The sequence below is a fragment of the Argiope bruennichi genome, chromosome 4 (genome assembly GCF_947563725.1).
Source record: "Argiope bruennichi chromosome 4, qqArgBrue1.1, whole genome shotgun sequence".
In the NCBI taxonomy this organism is placed as follows: Eukaryota; Metazoa; Arthropoda; class Arachnida; order Araneae; family Araneidae; genus Argiope; species Argiope bruennichi.
In genome coordinates, this window is record NC_079154.1 from 49,545,519 (window position 1) to 49,565,050 (window position 19,532).

At 28.6% G+C, this 19,532-nt stretch overlaps 1 protein-coding gene across 1 annotated transcript in view; it reads right to left on the reverse strand.

Moving 5' to 3' along the window:
* LOC129966561 (calcitonin gene-related peptide type 1 receptor-like) overlaps positions 1-12,928 on the reverse strand; it is a 70,893-nt gene extending 57,965 nt beyond the window's left edge. The window contains exon 1 of the mRNA XM_056081010.1: positions 12,825-12,928. Coding sequence (XP_055936985.1) covers positions 12,825-12,924 — 100 coding nt within the window. The 5' untranslated portion in view covers positions 12,925-12,928. The remainder of the gene's footprint in view (positions 1-12,824) is intronic.
* Between the last annotated feature and the right edge of the window lie 6,604 nt (positions 12,929-19,532).

A 19,532-nucleotide genomic window follows, 5' to 3' on the forward strand; every position in this document is an offset into this window, starting at 1 on the left:
GCAGATAATTTATTGCACTTTAAAAATGGATCGATGAAAGAAAATAAAACAGATTTAACGAATTTTGTCAAGTTAAATGATTCATTTTTGCATCTTCCTTCAGTCTGAATACTTCAACCCAAAAGTTCATAACATCAGTATTTTCAATTCCTGTTTAAGACAATTAAACAACTATTTGGTAGTTTCTGATATCTTGGTCTTTTTCACTTTTTATCAATTACAATTATACTTAACAAAATCTCAATCAATTTCATAAAAGCAATAAAAATTATTGCTTCACAATGAAGAGCAGGATTCTAATTACTAAATTAGTAGAGTATATTTTTTAGAGGTCACTTTTAAGCGTTCTTAAATGTCCTTTTGAGTATGAAATAAGGAAAAATGGATGAAAAATTACTTTTTATTTTTATCACCATAATATATGTTTAATTTCAACGAAAACAGTGCTATAATATGTATTGTTCAATAAAATGATTATTTGAAAGGCCTGGGGAAATGAAGCACATCTTCATGCCTTTTCTCAAAATGATATTGTAATTAGATTTAAATATCTTTGAAATGCTCCAGGTGTCTTAATTTTAACCAAATTAAATAAAATTGATAATAAAGATTTCAGTTAAACGTTAAAAGAAAACAGGGTATGCAGTTTGTATTTCGAGGATTTTAAGGTAGTTAAAAGTCAATTTTAGTCCAGAAAAAAATCCTTATAAAAATTCAATAAGTGTGCATAAAAAATATTTTTTAAAAATTAGCATTTAATTCGAATTACATACACAATTTTGTATATATATATATATATATATATATATATATATATATATATATATATATATATATATATATATATATATATATATATATATATATATATATATATATATATATATATATATATATATATTAATTTTTAAAAATAACATATTTCGTTTTAAAAAGTTTTAAAAGAAATTTGAAGTATTTATATTTTAATACTGAAAGATAAAAAAAATTCCATAACCCTAAATGAATAATTCGCAAAAGTGTCCAATAGAGTCCACTGTCCCCTTAAAATGACATTGTCAAGATTCCTAATCAGTTCAATATATTTATAGTAAATACATTTGTCCTAGTAAATTCAATAAAAAGAAAATTATTGAGAAGATGATTCTCGAAATCCCGAACGTAAATCTCCATAATTAAGTTAAATGTCTGAAGATATATCCAAAGAGAATTATCGCCAAATTCCCGAAACTAGCGCCAAACGGCTGCCATCTTGTATAGTAACAAAAAAAAAGCCGAAGTTCTTCCGATAAGAAACATTTCCGTTTTTTAGGGTTACAATAAAAACTGCCTGAATTGTGGCATTTGGAAAATTTTGCAAAAAAAAAAAAAAATTAATCTAGCTATCATAACGAAATTTTAAGCTTAACTATACAAAATCTAAAGCAATTAATAAAACTGAGCAAAAAAAAAAAAAAAAATCTGGATTTGAAACTGTAAAAGATCTAGAAATAAAGAACGCAATCATCTTGCAAAATATCTTTAGAAACTATTAGATTTTTTCAAATAATAAATTTCATGGACAATAAAAATTTATTTTTATTTTTTCCAGTCAAATTGTTTAAAAGAAAATAAATTCAAATTATAATAATTGTGGAATTAAAAAAAACCAAAAATATGTGACCATAATGCAAAACTAAAAGACCCTTTGTTTAGCAATAAAAATATCAATTTGTAGTCAGTCCGAGATAAATTTTTGCTATACAAAGCTTATTAAATGAAGTCTTGAATTAGTCTTGAATATAAACAGTTAGGGATATCGCGACAAAGGCTGTTATCCCATAGGAGCGAAAAAGTTACAGTTAGTGGATGTCAAAATATTTGAGAGCTTGAATAAAGATGCTTAGATGTTGTTTGCTTGCGAAAAAATGAAGTCTTTAAACGACTAAAAATTCTTAACGAACAAAACCGTTAACAAAAGATAATAAAATTATAAAAAAATTTATAAATAGATTTAAAGATAATTTATTAATAGATAAATAGATAAAAAGATTTATAAAATAAAACATAAAAGTCAAAAAATAATAAATAATTGCATGAAAACATAATACATTGTCTCGTATGACGATGTGAAAAATAAGAATTTAATTTCAAATTATATGAATTCGATTAAATTAATTTTATTTAAATATTTCTTATAATAATAATACTGAAATTCATAAAAACATAATTTAAAATTCTTTTAAAAATTTTATTGGAAACTGTACTACAATTAAATTAATATCATTACGAAGGTATTTTTTTCAAATTTTAAAGTGGTGTAAACATTTTTATTTCAGTAAGTTTTTATTTAAGTAGTAAGTTTTATTATGTATTTAATTTAATTTTTATTTATTTAAACATTTTTATTTTATTAAGTATTTTTTATTTATTTAAGCAGTAATCACGAAAAATATAGCTAAAAACACCAAAATCATATTCCAATTAACTGAAATTTTAATTAATTTAGGACTACGAAAACTTACAGTGATCTTTCTCTTTTTTTGAAAAAAATGTGTCCTGAATTTCATCAAGATTGGCAAAACAATAACTTGAATAAAAGACATTTAAATATTCATCCTTATATTTATAAATCGTTTGGAACAATAAATTAGGATGGAAATTAGTTTGGTTAATGAAACTAGTTTTCATATTATTCAAACCATCGAATAAATTTAAAAATTTATCAAGATGTGAAATATCTTATAAGATAATATTCATAAAAAAAAGAATAGAATTATATTAAAACATTCTATTTGTATTTTCTTTCGCAAATTTAATTTGGCATTTTCACGAAACGTTTTGTTAAAATCCATTGAACGTTTTTCATAAAGGCAAATTTTTAAATTATACCATTTGTGAGGAAGTATTACCGTGCATTGAAAAAGAAGTTAAAATCAATTAATAACGTGATTAATGAAAACAAGCTTTTGGAACAGAATGCTCTCAAAAGCATTTTATCGGGAGAATTTTGCCAGTACATCATAATTAAATTACATAACAATTTAAATTTAAATTTAAATTTCTGAAGGAACTAAAATGTTTATGCAGGATAGCCACAAGCTATTAATTTTAACATCCACTTTATGCAGATATTTTAAAAATTTTTAATCAAAATGTTCTCTAAATATGATTTTTATGACAGTCCCAGTTAACATTACGTATTACAAGCGATGTTAGTTAACAGCTGAAACGGTTAGTGAGTTAAATATGTGGTACTGTTTTAGCTTGTTAGTAAAACAAAATTATTTTTTAACTCTATATTTTTATTTTAAAAGTAATTGATTTAAAATAAGTTAATTCATATTTTCAAAAACTTTTTGCTTATTTATTTTGTTTATGTATTAAGTTTTAAAACCAGCAGGTGTGGTCTTCCCAAAACTTTCTTGTATACACTCTAATAAACTTGTTATGGTACAGAACACCTTGCATGATAATAGCATATAATTGTTACGAAATACTAACCTTTGACGTGAATTTAGCATTTTATCTGGAATCTACCGTGTCATCTTTGGCGAGTTTTTTGGCGATTAATCCCTGGCATTCGGTGAATGGTATCAGAAAATCAAATTTGTGCTTTACACACGTATTTTTTCGATCAATTGAAACAAAGAATTGATACAAAACTGCACTTGTAGTCACAAAATACCATACCAAATTTGATATATTTAAGTCTTTACATTCTTGAATTATCACGTTTACTTGTTTCTGAAAGACCGACAGACAGTCAACTCTTTGTTAGATTTAGTTCAAAATTCGACGAGTATCTGCCTTGTGTATCGAATTTTATCTATTTAGCTCTCTTCGTTTTGCAGTCATCGTGTTAAATGATTTTCGAACAGCCAGACAGACGGACTTCCTCAGAACAGAGGTTACTTAACATATGATAGAAATCTACAAATTTGGTGTAAAGACTCTATGTTAAATTTCAACCATCCAGCTCAAAGCGTTTACGACTTATCTTGATCGTTCCAAAAACGGGCTTTTTGAACTCAGGGTGGTCTAAAACGTGAAGATTCGTCAAAATCTCGAGTTCGAAATTTTTGACGATTACTATATTTTTACTACACTACGTATAGAGAAACTAAAAATGCATCATTTTATTTTATAATTGCAAGCAATAAAAATTTCTGTAACTATGCGATAAGGCAAGTTGTAACTTATTACAACTTGCGAGATTTCTCTTGATCTCTATTCCATTCATGCTATTCAATTCTCTATTTCAAGTATTAACAAGCACCTTCAACGATTGGACCTTTTTCTAAGAATCCATATCTGATAGAATCTAATAAAAGCTCCTATTAATAATAATAATAATAAATCTCCCTTCTTAACTGATCCATCTGGGAAAAAAGAAACAGTAAAGGAATGTCACAATATAATTGATAAAAAATGAGAACAAAATGGTAAAAGAAAGAATAAGGCAGCGGATTAAGAAAAAAACGACAAGAGGAACAAAATAAAAAAAAGTTGAAGAATAGGATTCTGAACTAAAATACAGATACTGATAATGAAGAATTGTTTTGCCCTAGTTTGCAGAGATGGCGATATATATTTATACTATATTATCTTAACATGCCATTTTGTAGCAACGTTGAGATTAAGATTATTTTTAGGAAGACCATGTCATTTTTTACTGAGTTTAAATGATGCAGATAGCGCCTGTGGTTGCATTCCCTCTTTAAACTTTCGTGTCGCACTAGAAGTATAGTACTCTCCCGATTTTCCGGCCTAATGTGGTTGAAGGAAGGTCGGATAACGAAAAAGCTGGATATGCTAGAGTCCCATGAACTCATTTCTTTGCCCACCAATATTAGAAGGCAAAGTTTTTATACCAAAATTCACTGTTACGTATTAATACAGTGATTTTTGGTATAAAAACTTCTTTTTTTCTTTCTCATTTCTTATTGAGTACTAAACCCTCCATTGATCTCCAACCACGTAGAATGTGAATGCGGTCGTGGCTGTATGAAATATAGAAGCAGTTGCCGGTAACGTGTTGAGTTTCAATAGAAGGCTCCCTACTTGTAATTTATTTATGTTTATATACTGCACTGCAAGAACTTATTAGAGAAAAATGAAGTTAAATGATATAACGTGTTAACATTTTAACATGAATTCTGTACACTTCACTGTGGTATATTTTTAAAAACATTAAGCATACTCCAAGAACAATTTATGAATACTGTACGACCTATGCAGTTATAATCAGGAACAGCGGCAGCAATTGAGGTTCTTTACGCACTGACGAACCAAAGAACAACGAACAGAATGCTACTCCTTTCCTGTCACAACTTGCATTTTGCACACGACACATATTTCAATAGGAGGATAGGATCGTAGCAGACACTCTCTTTCAATGCCTTGGCAATGTTGCCAATGCGACGCCTTGCCTTCCTCGATTAATTGCGATAAAGAAAACTAGGCCGGATAGTGCGGAAGCTGGATAGTTGCGAACCGGATACTCGGGAGTATACTGTAATATGTTTGGACACAACAGATTTAGAATAGACTAGGCCCACTTACTTGAAGGTTTTTATTGAAATTGGAGATAGAACCAGGTTACTCTGGTTCCAAAAAATAAGACATTAAAAACAGACCAGTGCTGCGCACAATTCTCATCACGGAAAATGAGTCTAATACTTAAATTGAGAAATTTGGTTACAAAATGTGCGCGATAGGATGTTGTCTATCATTTGCTTGAACTAACTGCAATCTTTATGCAGATGATTTTTATGTTGATTAATTAAATAATTTTATCGTTATTTTGCTGCCAATCACTTAATAATATTTATCATTGTGGAAAAGGATAGTAATTACTCAGTTTCGTATGTGTCTTAATTAAAAAATAATGATAAAAAGAAAATAATATTAAATATTTCTGTTTTCATTGATACAACGTGTGCCCCATCTGTTACACCTTCATATATCCGGGCAAAAAAATATTTCTAGCACTTAAAATTGGTTCTGATTTTGAAGAAAACTATTTCTAGTGCTAAAATCACATAATATTCAAATGTTTTAATGCATAATATGAATGAATAATTAAGCTTCAAAAATGCAGCTACAATCAAGGAAACGCAATTATTTCAAAATATATAAGCATTTTTTCAAAAATTGCTACAAATAGCCCCTACCTTACCTACTGTACGTTCTCAGATACGGAAACCCATCATTCTGCTCAAGCCAAGAGGTGTTGATTTCACCAAAATAAAGATGAAATGAAAGACGGTGGAAGAGACGTTTACATTTTGATTTAACAATACAACCCCGGATATCCGTGAAATTATGAATATGGATTAGCCCCTGCGAATAATCCACATTTATTTACATAGCCGTATGAAAAAATGAGTACACAAATTTCGAATTAAAGTGAAAAATCTCTCAAGTTCACACAGAAGAGTAGAAAAAGAATAAAAAGAACTGAAAGAAACTATATCTAATGGGAAGAAAGTTAAGCCCTAGCAAAGCATTCCGGGAATGCGCTGATTTTTCTTATTGCGAATTATTCTTCTGCCGAATAAAATAACCCAAGAATGACAGGAAAATGAAGAATGAAGCTGAATGTATGAATTTCTGAAGCGAAGACACTGGGCCGATCCGGGAATGAATTTCCAAAACGAACATCATCAGTGTGAATTTAAATACAAAATAAAATCAATTAGAAGCAAAACTAGAAAAAGCAGATATCTAAAAACTTTCATGGTGTAAGATGATAAGTATAAATACTTTTTACCTATGTGGATACGGTCTATGTTTTTCTCAAAGTCATGTCTACAAAAGATAATTGCTATCGGAAACAACGCATAATAATAAAGAAGCTAGATGAATTATTTTCCAAAGGAAACTGGTAATTGATTTGGAGCGTGACAGAATTGACGTAAAACTCGCATAAACCTGAATCCATTTTGTCAGATAATTTTTGATAAAAATAATAAAGAAACAAAATCGAAAGAAGTTTATGAATTACACAAAAAAGGTTTGGGAAAATTTCGGAAACCACACCGTGAGTGGTTAAGTTACTGTGTTTTAGACAAACTGACAGATAGTCAATTCACTGACAGATTTGATCAAAAATTTGAGTAAGTCAACAATCCTTCTGATAAAACCGCACGCCGTATTCATCTGTAGAACATTGCTTATTTTTTTTAGTTGTTGTGTCTTCAGGCACGCGAACAGACAAAGCATTTTTTTCGTGGATGGGATTTCGTTCTAACATAACTTGTACGGTTATGGTTTAAAGATCACATACCGTTTTATCTTAGAGCTCTTTTATGCTCTGTGTACATGCACTATTAATATACATTACATTATTTCTGATAATACAGTGTTTACACAAAGGATTTAACCCATTGACTACGGATTTTAGATACAGGTGTGACACATAGTATGTCCCATTAGTCGTCAAAGGGTTAAATAAGTATTCAAAATTAATTGCTTATATTATATTTTCTTTTAATTTTTAAAATCGAAATATGTATTTTTCCCCTGCTTCTTACACCCATTTATCATATGTCATACTGTCATATGACAAAACAATACTGTTTAATTGCAATATTTTGAATATTTATATTTTATCATGCAAAGTATATTAAAGAATTTGATAATATAATATAAAGTATTTTATGCTTTGATTATAAGTATGCCATTTAGAATTTTAATTGGAATACATATATATATATATATATATATATATATATATATATATATATATATATATATATATATATATATATATATATATATATATATATATATATATATATATATGAGATACAATATTTAAAAAGTTTGAGAACTCCTGGTCTGCCCCGTTTTCATGGATTCATGGATAAATTAAAGTCGATTTTTTGAAGCTGATGATGATGTGTGTGTCTGTGTCCAAAGACGAGTGCGTCAAAAATTAGCACCGGCCGCACCCAAAACGAAAAGAGCATATGTCTATCTAACACAGGACTTCTGACTTCTACATATCCCTCCTTCATTCAAGGGCAACAATTTTTTCGACTCAATTTTCATTCTATAAATATTAATACAATCCCATAATTTGGGAAATAAGCTTGAAAATGAAGCTATTATTAAAGACATATAAAAAAATGGTTCAATTTAAAATAGTTTAAGTAAAGATGAATTGCTTAGAAATGTTTACTCATAAATATTAAAGAATTTTAAAGAAGAATAGGCTGGTGAAATTTAAAAATTAGATATTTTTTAAACATCCGCATTTGAGGTCTCTGCCTGAACGAATGCAGTCACCTTTCTTAATACAAAAAAAGAGTCACTATATTACGATTAAAAATATGAATGATAAAATAGTCCAGTAAGTCAACTGTAAAGTTTATACATAAATTAAATAAATTCAATCGATTGCGTCTCATATTATAATAAATATGCAAAAAGGAAAGTATAGACATAACAAATATTACTTTTAAGCGTCTTTATTTAATTCCCTATACTTGTTACGAATTCATTTGTTATAAAACCGATTGCTCAGTTTCGGATGTATTAAGATTCTGAAATTCTGCGCAGTAATATACTTTCGTTGAAAATGCATTATTTAAATATTTTCATAAAACATTTAGCTGAAAAAGGAATTCTGTCTTTGTGAAAAAAAAAAAGAGCACAATCTGATAGAGAATTAAAAACAAAATGGATCGCAGGTTTTCATAATAATTATGACAATGAATTATAAAATATATTAAAGGTAAAAAAATCATAAAAATAAATATGAAACTGGTACATAAAAAAATAGAAAATATTTTTTAAATCAAAAATTAGAAAAAAAAAACTCGAAAAAGCATGAATTTTTGTAAAAAATGCAATTAGAAGATTGGGCCATCATATATATCAAAAGAGAAAATTCGGAAACGTATATTAAGGATGAAAATTATTTATAAACGTGATTAAAGTTTTTTAAAAATATGACAAATATTCAAACTATTTTATGAGTTTTTCCTTCCAAATGTTTGATTAAAAATAATTATCTATCTTTAGTACATTAATAAAAGCGTGTTTTAAAAACTTCATATTATTAATAGTCATTTTTTATATATGACTTTTATTTATATTGAAAGAAATTTTTTATTGTAGATAATAAGCATAAAATATGTTATGAATCAACAAAACATATGCCAGTGTACCAAAATAAATACATGGTTTGTAAAATAAAAAGCAAACGGTTTATATGATCTGATTATTGATAGATTGTAAGAGGGTCAAGAAAGGTGCTTATTTCATAGACCTAAAAAAATCCACGTTTCAATACAAAAAATATTATTTTCTTAATTCGAATGAAAAAAACGAAAAAAATTAACAATATTTACAACTCGTTAAAATTTACCTAAGATTCAGCAAAAAAATTGCAAAATATTTATACAAATATAATTTTCATAAATTCTAATGAAAGAGCATGAAAATAAATCAGCCTCGCTTTGAAAAAAAATAATAATGATGAAAATAAAAATATTTTTATAGTTCCTTTCTCATTTTAAATCAAAATTGTTTGTACAGAACATAAAAGTTAAAATTTTTCCAGCTAACTTTTATTTTATTTTAATATGAACTAAAACAAAATACACTAATCTCTACGAATAATAAAGGTAAAGTGTGTTTGTGCGTGTATGTTGACCCCCTACAAGCCAGATCGGGACATATATACTTTGGAGAGTGGCACTGTACACCTCGGAGTGTTTTTTAATCTTAATTAAAAGTTTAATTAATTAAAAATTAAGCAACATTTTTGCGTTTTTCCTCGATAACTTCCAAAATTATTATTGCATAAAAGTTAATTTACATCATTTCAAAAAAATATTTCTTTTTAAGAATGCCCACTAAACAGTCATACAAATTTTCCTGAATTTTGGAAATTTTCTAAAAATATTTTTTTCCTAATTTCCAACAATAGATAACGTCGTTGTCTAATAATTCAAACCATTTTCATTTTTTCATCAAATACTTAATTGTATAATTTTTCTCCTATTATTGAAAACTGAAGACGAAGGTTTATGTTTAATATCCATGCAGCTTTATAAGACAAATAAAAAGGTTAAGTTACAATATTGCAAAATTTAGAAGATAAATGAACCGGATATTTACAGGATATTACTAATAACGCTATGTTGTTGAACTCCATAAGAAAGTTTCATATACATAATCATAAAACTTAATTAATACGGATTTAATGTCTGAGAATTTCACAGAATCATGGACATGATGTTTTATCTAATCAATCTATCTGAAATCAAACACAATCAATATTGTCAATGAAGCAGCTGATCGATTGAGAAAACTAATTATTGATATGAATACTATTATTTTCAAGTCTTTTTTTTTTAAAAAAGTCTAACCTTCACATTACTAATTATGTTTCTATTCAATTTTAACTAACACATGAATTAATCCGACAACCCGAAAGAGCAATGAATCTCAGTCATTTTCTACTTTTTGTCCTTCAAATAAATCCAGACAACAAAAGGGACGAAGGACTATCTGTTCTGTAACTATTGAATGTTAATTCGTAAGAATTTGCATAATGGTTAGAATTTTGCTGTTTTTAAATTTCCCAGTAAGCTTAAGAAAAACATTTTTGTAAGGTATTCGAATGGCAACGTTCATAGATTGGCATTACCATCTGTAAATTTCGTCACTCGACGTCACAGCACAGAATAAGGAAATGTGTAGTTTGATGGCATGCGTAGTTACATTTTGAAATTGCTACGTCACGAGAATTGACCCCATTTTAAGATGATCAGTGTGTTTTGTTATATTAACATCATAATCTTTACAGGCAGGCATAGTATTAACAAATTACGCCATGCGACATACGTGGGGCAAGGTGAATACTGTTCAAAAGCTCTATAGAGGAAACCGTTAGACCTAGAGCAACCAAATTTAATCTGGAATTACTTTTTGGATATAAAGGGTGCATCAAGATAACTTTAAAAAAAATTTTAATTAGATTTTTAATATAAAGTTAATTAAAATTCTAAATTTTTGCACAATAATTCCGAAACATGTAACTAGACAAAATTATTTAGATGTTACTTTAACATTTTTTTTAAAAAAAAAGCTTCTGAGAGATATCAATTTTATATCAATAATTTTTTTCAAATTATAATATTTTTAAAGATATTTTAAATATATAATTTAAAATATTTTTATTATATTATACAGCACACTTAAAATATATTTTGTAGCATTATTTCTCACTCACGGGCATTATGATGATATTTAATATTTTTTTTAGTGTGCATATTATTACTGCTGAATAAATAAAAATAAAACAAAAATAGAATAGCCCAAAATCTCGGAATTTATCTTTAATTTCTTTTCCGTATGAATTACAAATAATATCACATATAAATGTAAAATACACTATATACTTAGGCTAATTTTTGGATTTTAATTAAAGATAATGAATCAATGTAATTGCGACGTTTGTAATACCTTTTAACTTTTTTTTTTGTTATTGCTTTATTTCAAACGGACAAAAATTCAAAATTTTTGAGCACGCTAAGCAAAATCAAAATTAAAAATATATTTAAGGTCCATCTACTAATATCATGATAAAAAAAATATAAGTAAAATAATTTTCAAAGCGAAATTAAAGTACTTTTAAAAATCAAATTAGATATAGTTATGCAATTAAGAGTCTTCAATTTGAAAAACAAAATGTTTTTTCCAGCAAAACATTTCAGAAAAAAAACACCATAATCCTGATATTTTTCCCAAAAAATAGCTTTCCATAAAATAGCAGCAAGCAAACCATTTTACCACCTAAATAGTTTAGATTACTCTATTTTTATACTAGCACACTTTCTACAAATTGTATAATGATAAAAACGTACAAACAGAATGCAGTGTTTTACAGGATAGATCTTTAAATTTCGTCACCACTATAGAATCACCAAATTCCACATGTAATTACTTCGTGAATGATAGAAGCTCATTACAGATAAGTTTATAAAATTTTAAATGAGTTTTTATTAGTTACCCTAACCGAAATGTAAATATTTTTTATCGTGATATTGTAGAACATTATCATCTAAAGACTATTTAGACAACATTAAAAAAAATTAGCTTTTTAATTCTATCAATTTTATTACCATACAATTTTTTACTAATTTTAACAAATCTTTAAATGAATTTTTCAACATTAGTTTTCATAATTTTAGTTATAGAATTTGAATTCATATATCTTTGCAATGATATTAAATATATATTTGTGTGTGCTCATTATCGTTCCCTTTAGTTAAAAACAAACCATAAAAATAAAATAAAGATAAATAAAGCAAGCACAAACAGCTACGACATTTCAGTTTTTTTTTCTTCTATTTTAATAAATTTTGCAACATTAATATTAAATTCAATTAATAAAAATGCTATTTTTATTGTTGCAATGAAATTCAAACGAATTTTGACGTTTCTTCAAAGTTTTCCTTCTTTCGTTCCTACCACTTTTAAAGTGGTGGTGGTTTAAATATTTATTATATTTAAATATTATATTAATTAAATATTATATTTTCAAACATTTTCACAGAAAATTCTGCCCTTCCTTTTTTATTAACATGCTAAGTCTTTTGGGAAGCCTTTTTTTTTTCTTCTGGAAACTGCATGATGCAAAAGTCATTATATACAAAACGTAATGGCTGTGGCAATCGAGTCAAGTGAAAATAACCCAAACGAATCCACTTTAAAATATAATTAATTATGCTGCTGCAATGTTTCAGAATAGATGCTTAAACACTTTTATTTTTTCTTTAAACATTGCAGAAAAAATTCAAATATACTCAAAACTCGTTCCTTACCTTCCTCGTAGGTCTTGTAGCACTCCTCCTCGGAGAGGACGTTCATCTTCCTTCCGCCACTTCCCTGCCGCGACTGAGCGCTCCGGGCAACCCCCGTCATCGCTCCCAATCATCTCTTGAGAGAGAATCAAACAGCGCGCGTCTCTCTCCAGAGGGCATTGCGATGTATTAGTCCATTACGACACTGTAAGCGTGAACATGACTCAACGCCCCCGTGCTTCATTTCCGGTGGACATCAACCGGTAATGTGGATAATGGTGGTCATTTACCAATGAAAACCCATTGACGCCCGCGATAAGCTCACGCTGCATTAGACCATCATCTCGCATTTAAACACGGTATTTGACAGTCTCTGTCTGTTAAAAATAGAGTCAAATGCATTCTGAGGAAACATCATTTCCTTCATATTTTTGCATGTGATTGGATAGTAATGTTATCGAGATTTTACTGGGTTAGTTAATATTATAATAATAGTTTGAACTGAAGTATGATAATAAAGGAGCTGAAATATAGATAAGATGCACAAAATATTCTAAAAAAATATGATGACCATGATTGGGAAACTGTAATAATACATCTATATGGTAAATACATTTACAAATTTAATGGACAGCACTAAATCAGTTTTGGAATCCATTGTTTATTTTTCACGAGTAAAAAAGCTGTCTCCTCCCAACATACAATAGATGAATGTGCAAGTCAACCATCTGACTCTCCGACCCGCCACGAAGGCACACGGATTTAAACCATAAAACTGAATGACCGGACAGCCGCAACGGCAACACTGGCGGGAACTGTGGTTGAATCCTAATGGCCATCACCGGCCACGGTACAACCTTCCCCGAAGGAAGTACGTCCCGTCATCGAAGGGAGGAGTCAGATCCCCCACCTATTTGTGTACCTCCAGGGTGGCGAGATCCTAACCACCATGTCGGAAGCATCTCATCCTCATTTCGAGGTGCCCCCCGGGGGTTTAGATGAATGTGCAAGTGATAGACGGGAAATGTCGTTTGTCTCGCAAAAGGATATTTTAACCTTTTTACTTTCTCGGCTACATAATACAGTAATCGTCAAAAATACGAACGAAAAATTCGAACGCTAGATTTTGATGAATCTATATTTTTAGACATTTTTGAGTTCGAAAAACCCATTTTTGGAAAATGTCAGCCTATGTATGTCTGTAACAAAGATAACTCAAAAACACTTTGAGCTACACGGTTGAAATTTGGTATATGGTCTTTACATCAAATTTGCAGATTCCTATCCTTTTTGTACAAAATCTGTTAAGAGGAAGCCTGGCTGTCTGACTGTTCGAATATCAGTTAACACGATAACTACAAAACGAAGAGATATAGATGGATAACATTCGGTACACACATTTAACATCTATAGTATAGACACCTATTAAGTTTTGAGCCAAATCGAATAAGAGCTGACGGTGTGTTGGTCTTCTCTTTTAGAAACATATAAAAGCAATAACTGAAAAACGCAATAAGTTAAATATGTTAAAATTGGATATGGGATTTTGTGAATACAAGTTCAGATTTGTAAAAAAATTTTGTTTCAATCGGTTAGAAAAAACGCATCTAAAATGCAGATTCGATTTTCAGGTATTATTAACTGCATATCAGGGATTAATCGCCAAATAACTCGCCAAGGATGACACGATAGATATGTAAATATATGTGATATTGTGACTGCAATTATAGTTTTGGATTAAATTTTGGTTTCAATATGTTGAAACAAACGCGTCTGAAACACAAATTTGATTTTCGTGTACTATTTAGCGCATGCAGGGAATTAATCTCAAAAGAAAAAAAAATCACCATGAATCCCAAGACAGGTTCAGCAAAAATGCTAAATTCATGCCAAAGGTTAATATTTTGTAACTAATGTACGCCAATGCCATGCAAGGCGTTCTCTGGTATAACACCTTTATTAGAGAGTATGCAAGGAACTTTTTGAAAGACCACTTCCGCTGGTTCTTGTAGGCGATAAGATTTTATTCCCCAAGAACAAAAGCTTTCGTTTTCAGATATAGCAGAATGTTGTGCTATCAAAATGAAAAAAAAAAATTCTTAGCACATAGTTCTTGCTACAGTGGTTTATTGATAAAGTTTATGCATCTAAATTAAAGAAATTTAGATGCATAATCAGCGATTTGCTTAAGGTATCTCTTTCCATTAAGTTATTTGGTTCAAATTTGATATATATCTATAGCTTAGTGCAATAATTACATACTAAAATTTAGCTCGTATTTTCATGCAAATGATCAAACAGACAAATATATAGACATGATTCTGAAATTGTTTTCATATTCAAGGAGTTCTAAAGGATAAAAATTCATCGAAATCGCAGAGTGGTATACTTTGCATATTACAGTGCCTTCTAAACATTTTTGCATTAGAAAGTAAAAGAAGGGAAACTACCTCACAGTAATCTATGCATAGAAACGAATAACAAATTATAGTTCAATGTAACTTTTATACAAACCATCTTTCCATTCACCCCCAAAAACTCATTTTCTGATACTCTCGGGAAAATTGCTGCAGAGCCAGTGTTATTCTTAACTTGGTTGAGTCATAGTTAACATAGTATGCAGAACGCTAAAATAGCACGAAAGATTGCTTCTCTTGACATAAAGAATTTGTTAAGCTCTTAACCCATTTGCGCAGCTTAAGATTGCGAAAAACTGTATCTTCTCTATAGTGATAAGCAACCTAAAATTGCATCTAGTCCTTTTTCAAAATATCATACAAATGAATCTATGTGATGCTCGGAATAAACAAAGAAGAGATGAAAAATGAATGAAAAGAAGAAAGGATTAACTTATTCTACTACTCATTAAATAATTTTATAAACAAAGAAGTATTAAAAGTATCCCTTAAAGAGACAAAGAATTGAATGTGTATTCTTAAAGTCAATGTTTGCTCATGTACACAAGTCTAACATACTGAGCGAATTTCATTTTTGAATTTATAGCTTATTTTGCAGGAGGTAAAAGAACGCGAGATCTCAACAGCTTAACACAATGTAGCAACTTTTATATTAAACTAGCCGCCTTTGGCGACCAGCCGGTTCGCCAATCTTAATGTTCGTTTAAATTTTAATAATTAAATATTTTACGCAATTCCAACTTTAATAGATTTTTCATCAAAATATTACAAAACTTCAAATTTTGATATAATTCACTCATAATATTATAAAGGCCTTAGTCATAACGTAATATGTATCTCTCTAATCTTCTGTTAGCTCTCGTAGAATTTATGCTTTAAATTAAAGTGGAAAGAATGAATCTGAAATTAATATAATAATATTTTTTACTGAAACAAAGCATTTTTTTTATAATATGATTACTGATAACAGTCACTGAGCGTTTAAACTTTATGGGCACTAAAGAATATCTTTCTTAATTTATGTAATATCTCAAGAATTTGTCAATAAAATTTTCTCAGATTCATCATGAACAGATCGATTTATTAACTATGTTTAATTTTAAATGCATCAAACACTAAGAAAATAAAATGAATCGTTTAAAATAATCGGTCGAAAACAGGTTTAAAAAAACTACTTAAAAAACGATGTACTTAAAACTATAAGCATATACATAAAATATATAACTAACATAAATACAATTCAATTACAAAAGCATGCAACTAACCTAAAAATAATTTAAATCAAGAATCTTCCGTTGATAATATTGTCAACAATCAGAATACAATGCGCATGCGTGAATTTTCTTCGCCAGTTACTGTAACGCAAATGAGTGAATTTTTCTACGCCAGTTGGGGTAACGCTGTGCAGATTAGAAATTTTTAATTTCCTTTATTCTGTGTTATTTTAATTCAAAAGTACTTCGGAATGAATCTGAAAGATCGATTCATTAACAATGTTTAATTTTAAATGCATAAAACATTAAGGAAATAAACAGAATCGTTTGAAATAATAGGCCGAAAAATGTTAACCCTAGCCTCATTACTGTTGGGGGAAAAACTGAAGCCTTACTCATTTGGCGTTGGGGAAAATAAAAAGATTTTTTGGTGGGAAAGTTAGTTTTTTATTAATAATTAAAATTCTAATTAAAAATTCAAAAAAAGGGACCCCAGGTGCACATTCCCGACCTCTGAGGTATACATGTACCAAATTTGGTAGCTGTAGGTCAAATGGTCTTTTCTGTAGAGCGCCAACACACACACACACACACACATTGAGCTTTATATAAGTACTAGCCGCCTTTGGCGACCAGCCGGTTCGCCAGTATTACCACTCGCTACAATTTTCAACTAAATATTTTAAGTAATTGGTCTCTTAATAGATTCGCAAAGAAAACATTTTGAATCTTCAAATTTTGATAGTCATACCAAACTTATACTGTTGTTTAGATCGTTTCGTTCAATTTACTATATATATTTTGCTAATTTGTTGTCATTTCCGGTAAAACTTCAACTTTAATTTAAAGTGGAAATGATGAAATTGCAATTAATATAAAGATATTTTTTAATAAAACCAAGCATTTTATTTTATTTATCATCTTTATTGTTATTTATTTATTTATTATTATTATTGAATATAAGTATTGCAAAAAGAATCGCTCAGTATTTAAATCTTATGTGAACTACAAAATATTTTTCATAATTTATGTAATATCTCAAAAAATAATTCAACAAACATTTCTCAGATTCAGCATAAAATTCAGTTTTTAGTTTTGCTTTCAAAAGGATTGAAATGAAATCAATAATAATATTTTGTTCCGGCCTATAAATATATTTCAAAAATTATGAAGTCTAAATTTAATTCAGTAAGGTATCATATTCTGAGAAATATTCTGGATACACCAAATTTTAAATAAATGAATGAATGTTTCTATTTTCCACGATCAACTAAGACTTATTTATGAAGTTTTGAATGTTAAAAATTTAGAAAAGCTCAACATTTTCATAATCTTAGGCCAATTAATCTTGAGAAACCTGCACGCTGATTGGCGTATTTTCTTTGAAACGACCGATGGAAAATCTAAAATTATCCTTTTTTTATTGAATAATGATATTCAAATTTTCATAAATCATTCAGTTTAAGTGATTGATTTAGTTGATTGGAAATTAACTCTTTTCATTTAAAATATTAGTGTTTCAAGAACATTTTGTTAATCGTGATTTCTACAGCAGAAGCTTTGTGTAAAATCAAAAATTCGTTATTTATTAGAGCATTTATTGAATCAAGTTACATAAAATATAATCATTTTCCATTTAGACCATTTTAGCAGATCTGTGTCTTACTAAAGGTTTACAAATTAGCTGTGTGGCCCTGATTTGAATGGATATCCTGTTCATATTAAACAAAACTTGAATTAAAATAAAACTGATTTATTGGATTAATAATATAGAGAGTGTAAAAGATCATAAAATAATTTTTCTTGAATTTCTTTTTTAGAAAAAATATTTCATATTTGTTTCATTTCCTACAGACACGTGCCAAAAATTATATTTTTGCAGATTTCATTTCCAAAAAGATTTAATTAATTTTTAATTGCAGCTTTAATGGATGCCAACACTTTGAAAAAAGCTAATTTTTTCCCATGAATGCGAAACGTCCTCGTGCAGCTTAAATTTTATTTTTATTTTGTACGAAAAAAATTGTTGAAAAATATAGTTAAAATATTTATTTAAAAATTCATTAAAAATAGAAATTTAATTTTAAGGTTAAAACATTAGTATCATTTAAAAGATAAATTTTTGATCTTTAACTTCATGTAAAAATCTTTTTTGTGCGGTTGTATTTTCGGAAGTTATAGCAGAAAAACGCCAAAATATCGCTTAATTTTTAAATAAATAAAATTCTAATTAAAAATTCGAAAAAATAACCCCCAGGTGCACATTACCGGCCTCCAAGGTATACACGTGCCAAATTTGGTAGCTGTACGTTGAATGGTCTGGCCTGTAGAGCGCCAACACACAGACACACATTGAGCTTTATTATAAATACTAGCCGCCTTTGGCGACCAGCCGGTTCGCCAATCTTAATGTTCATTTAATTTTTAATAATTAAATAGGTTGAACCGGAGTTTTACCCCCTTCTTCGCCCAGTTGCGATAACGCGCCAAAGCTGGCAATCTTTATTATGCACTATAATTGAATACCTGCTCCTTTGCTTTTGAACATTTCGCTAGGCCGTTGTTGGTGATTTTTAAAAATTGCGGGGGTTTACTCCGGCAGGGGGTTAAACTCCGGTCGTACCAATATATATTTTACGCAATTAAAACTTTAATAGATTCTTCATCAAAATATTACAAAACTTCAAATTTTAATAGTCATATAATTCACTCATAATATTATAAAGGCCTTCAGTCATAACGTAATATGTATCTGTCTCATTTTCTGTTACCTCTCGTAGAATTTATGTTTTAAATTAAAGTGTAAATGATTAATCTGCAATTAATATAATAATATTTTTTACTGAAACAAAGCATTTTTTTTAATAATATGATTGCTGATAACAGAGTCACTGAGCGTTTAAACTTTATGGGCACTAAAGAATACCTTTCTTAATTTATGTAATATTTCAAGAATTTGTCAACAAAATTTTCTCAGGTTCATCATTAACAGATCGATTCATTAACAATGTTTCATTTTAAATGCATCAAACACTAAGAAAATAAAATGAATCGTTTAAAATAATCGGTCGAAAACAGGTTTAAAAAAACTACTTAAA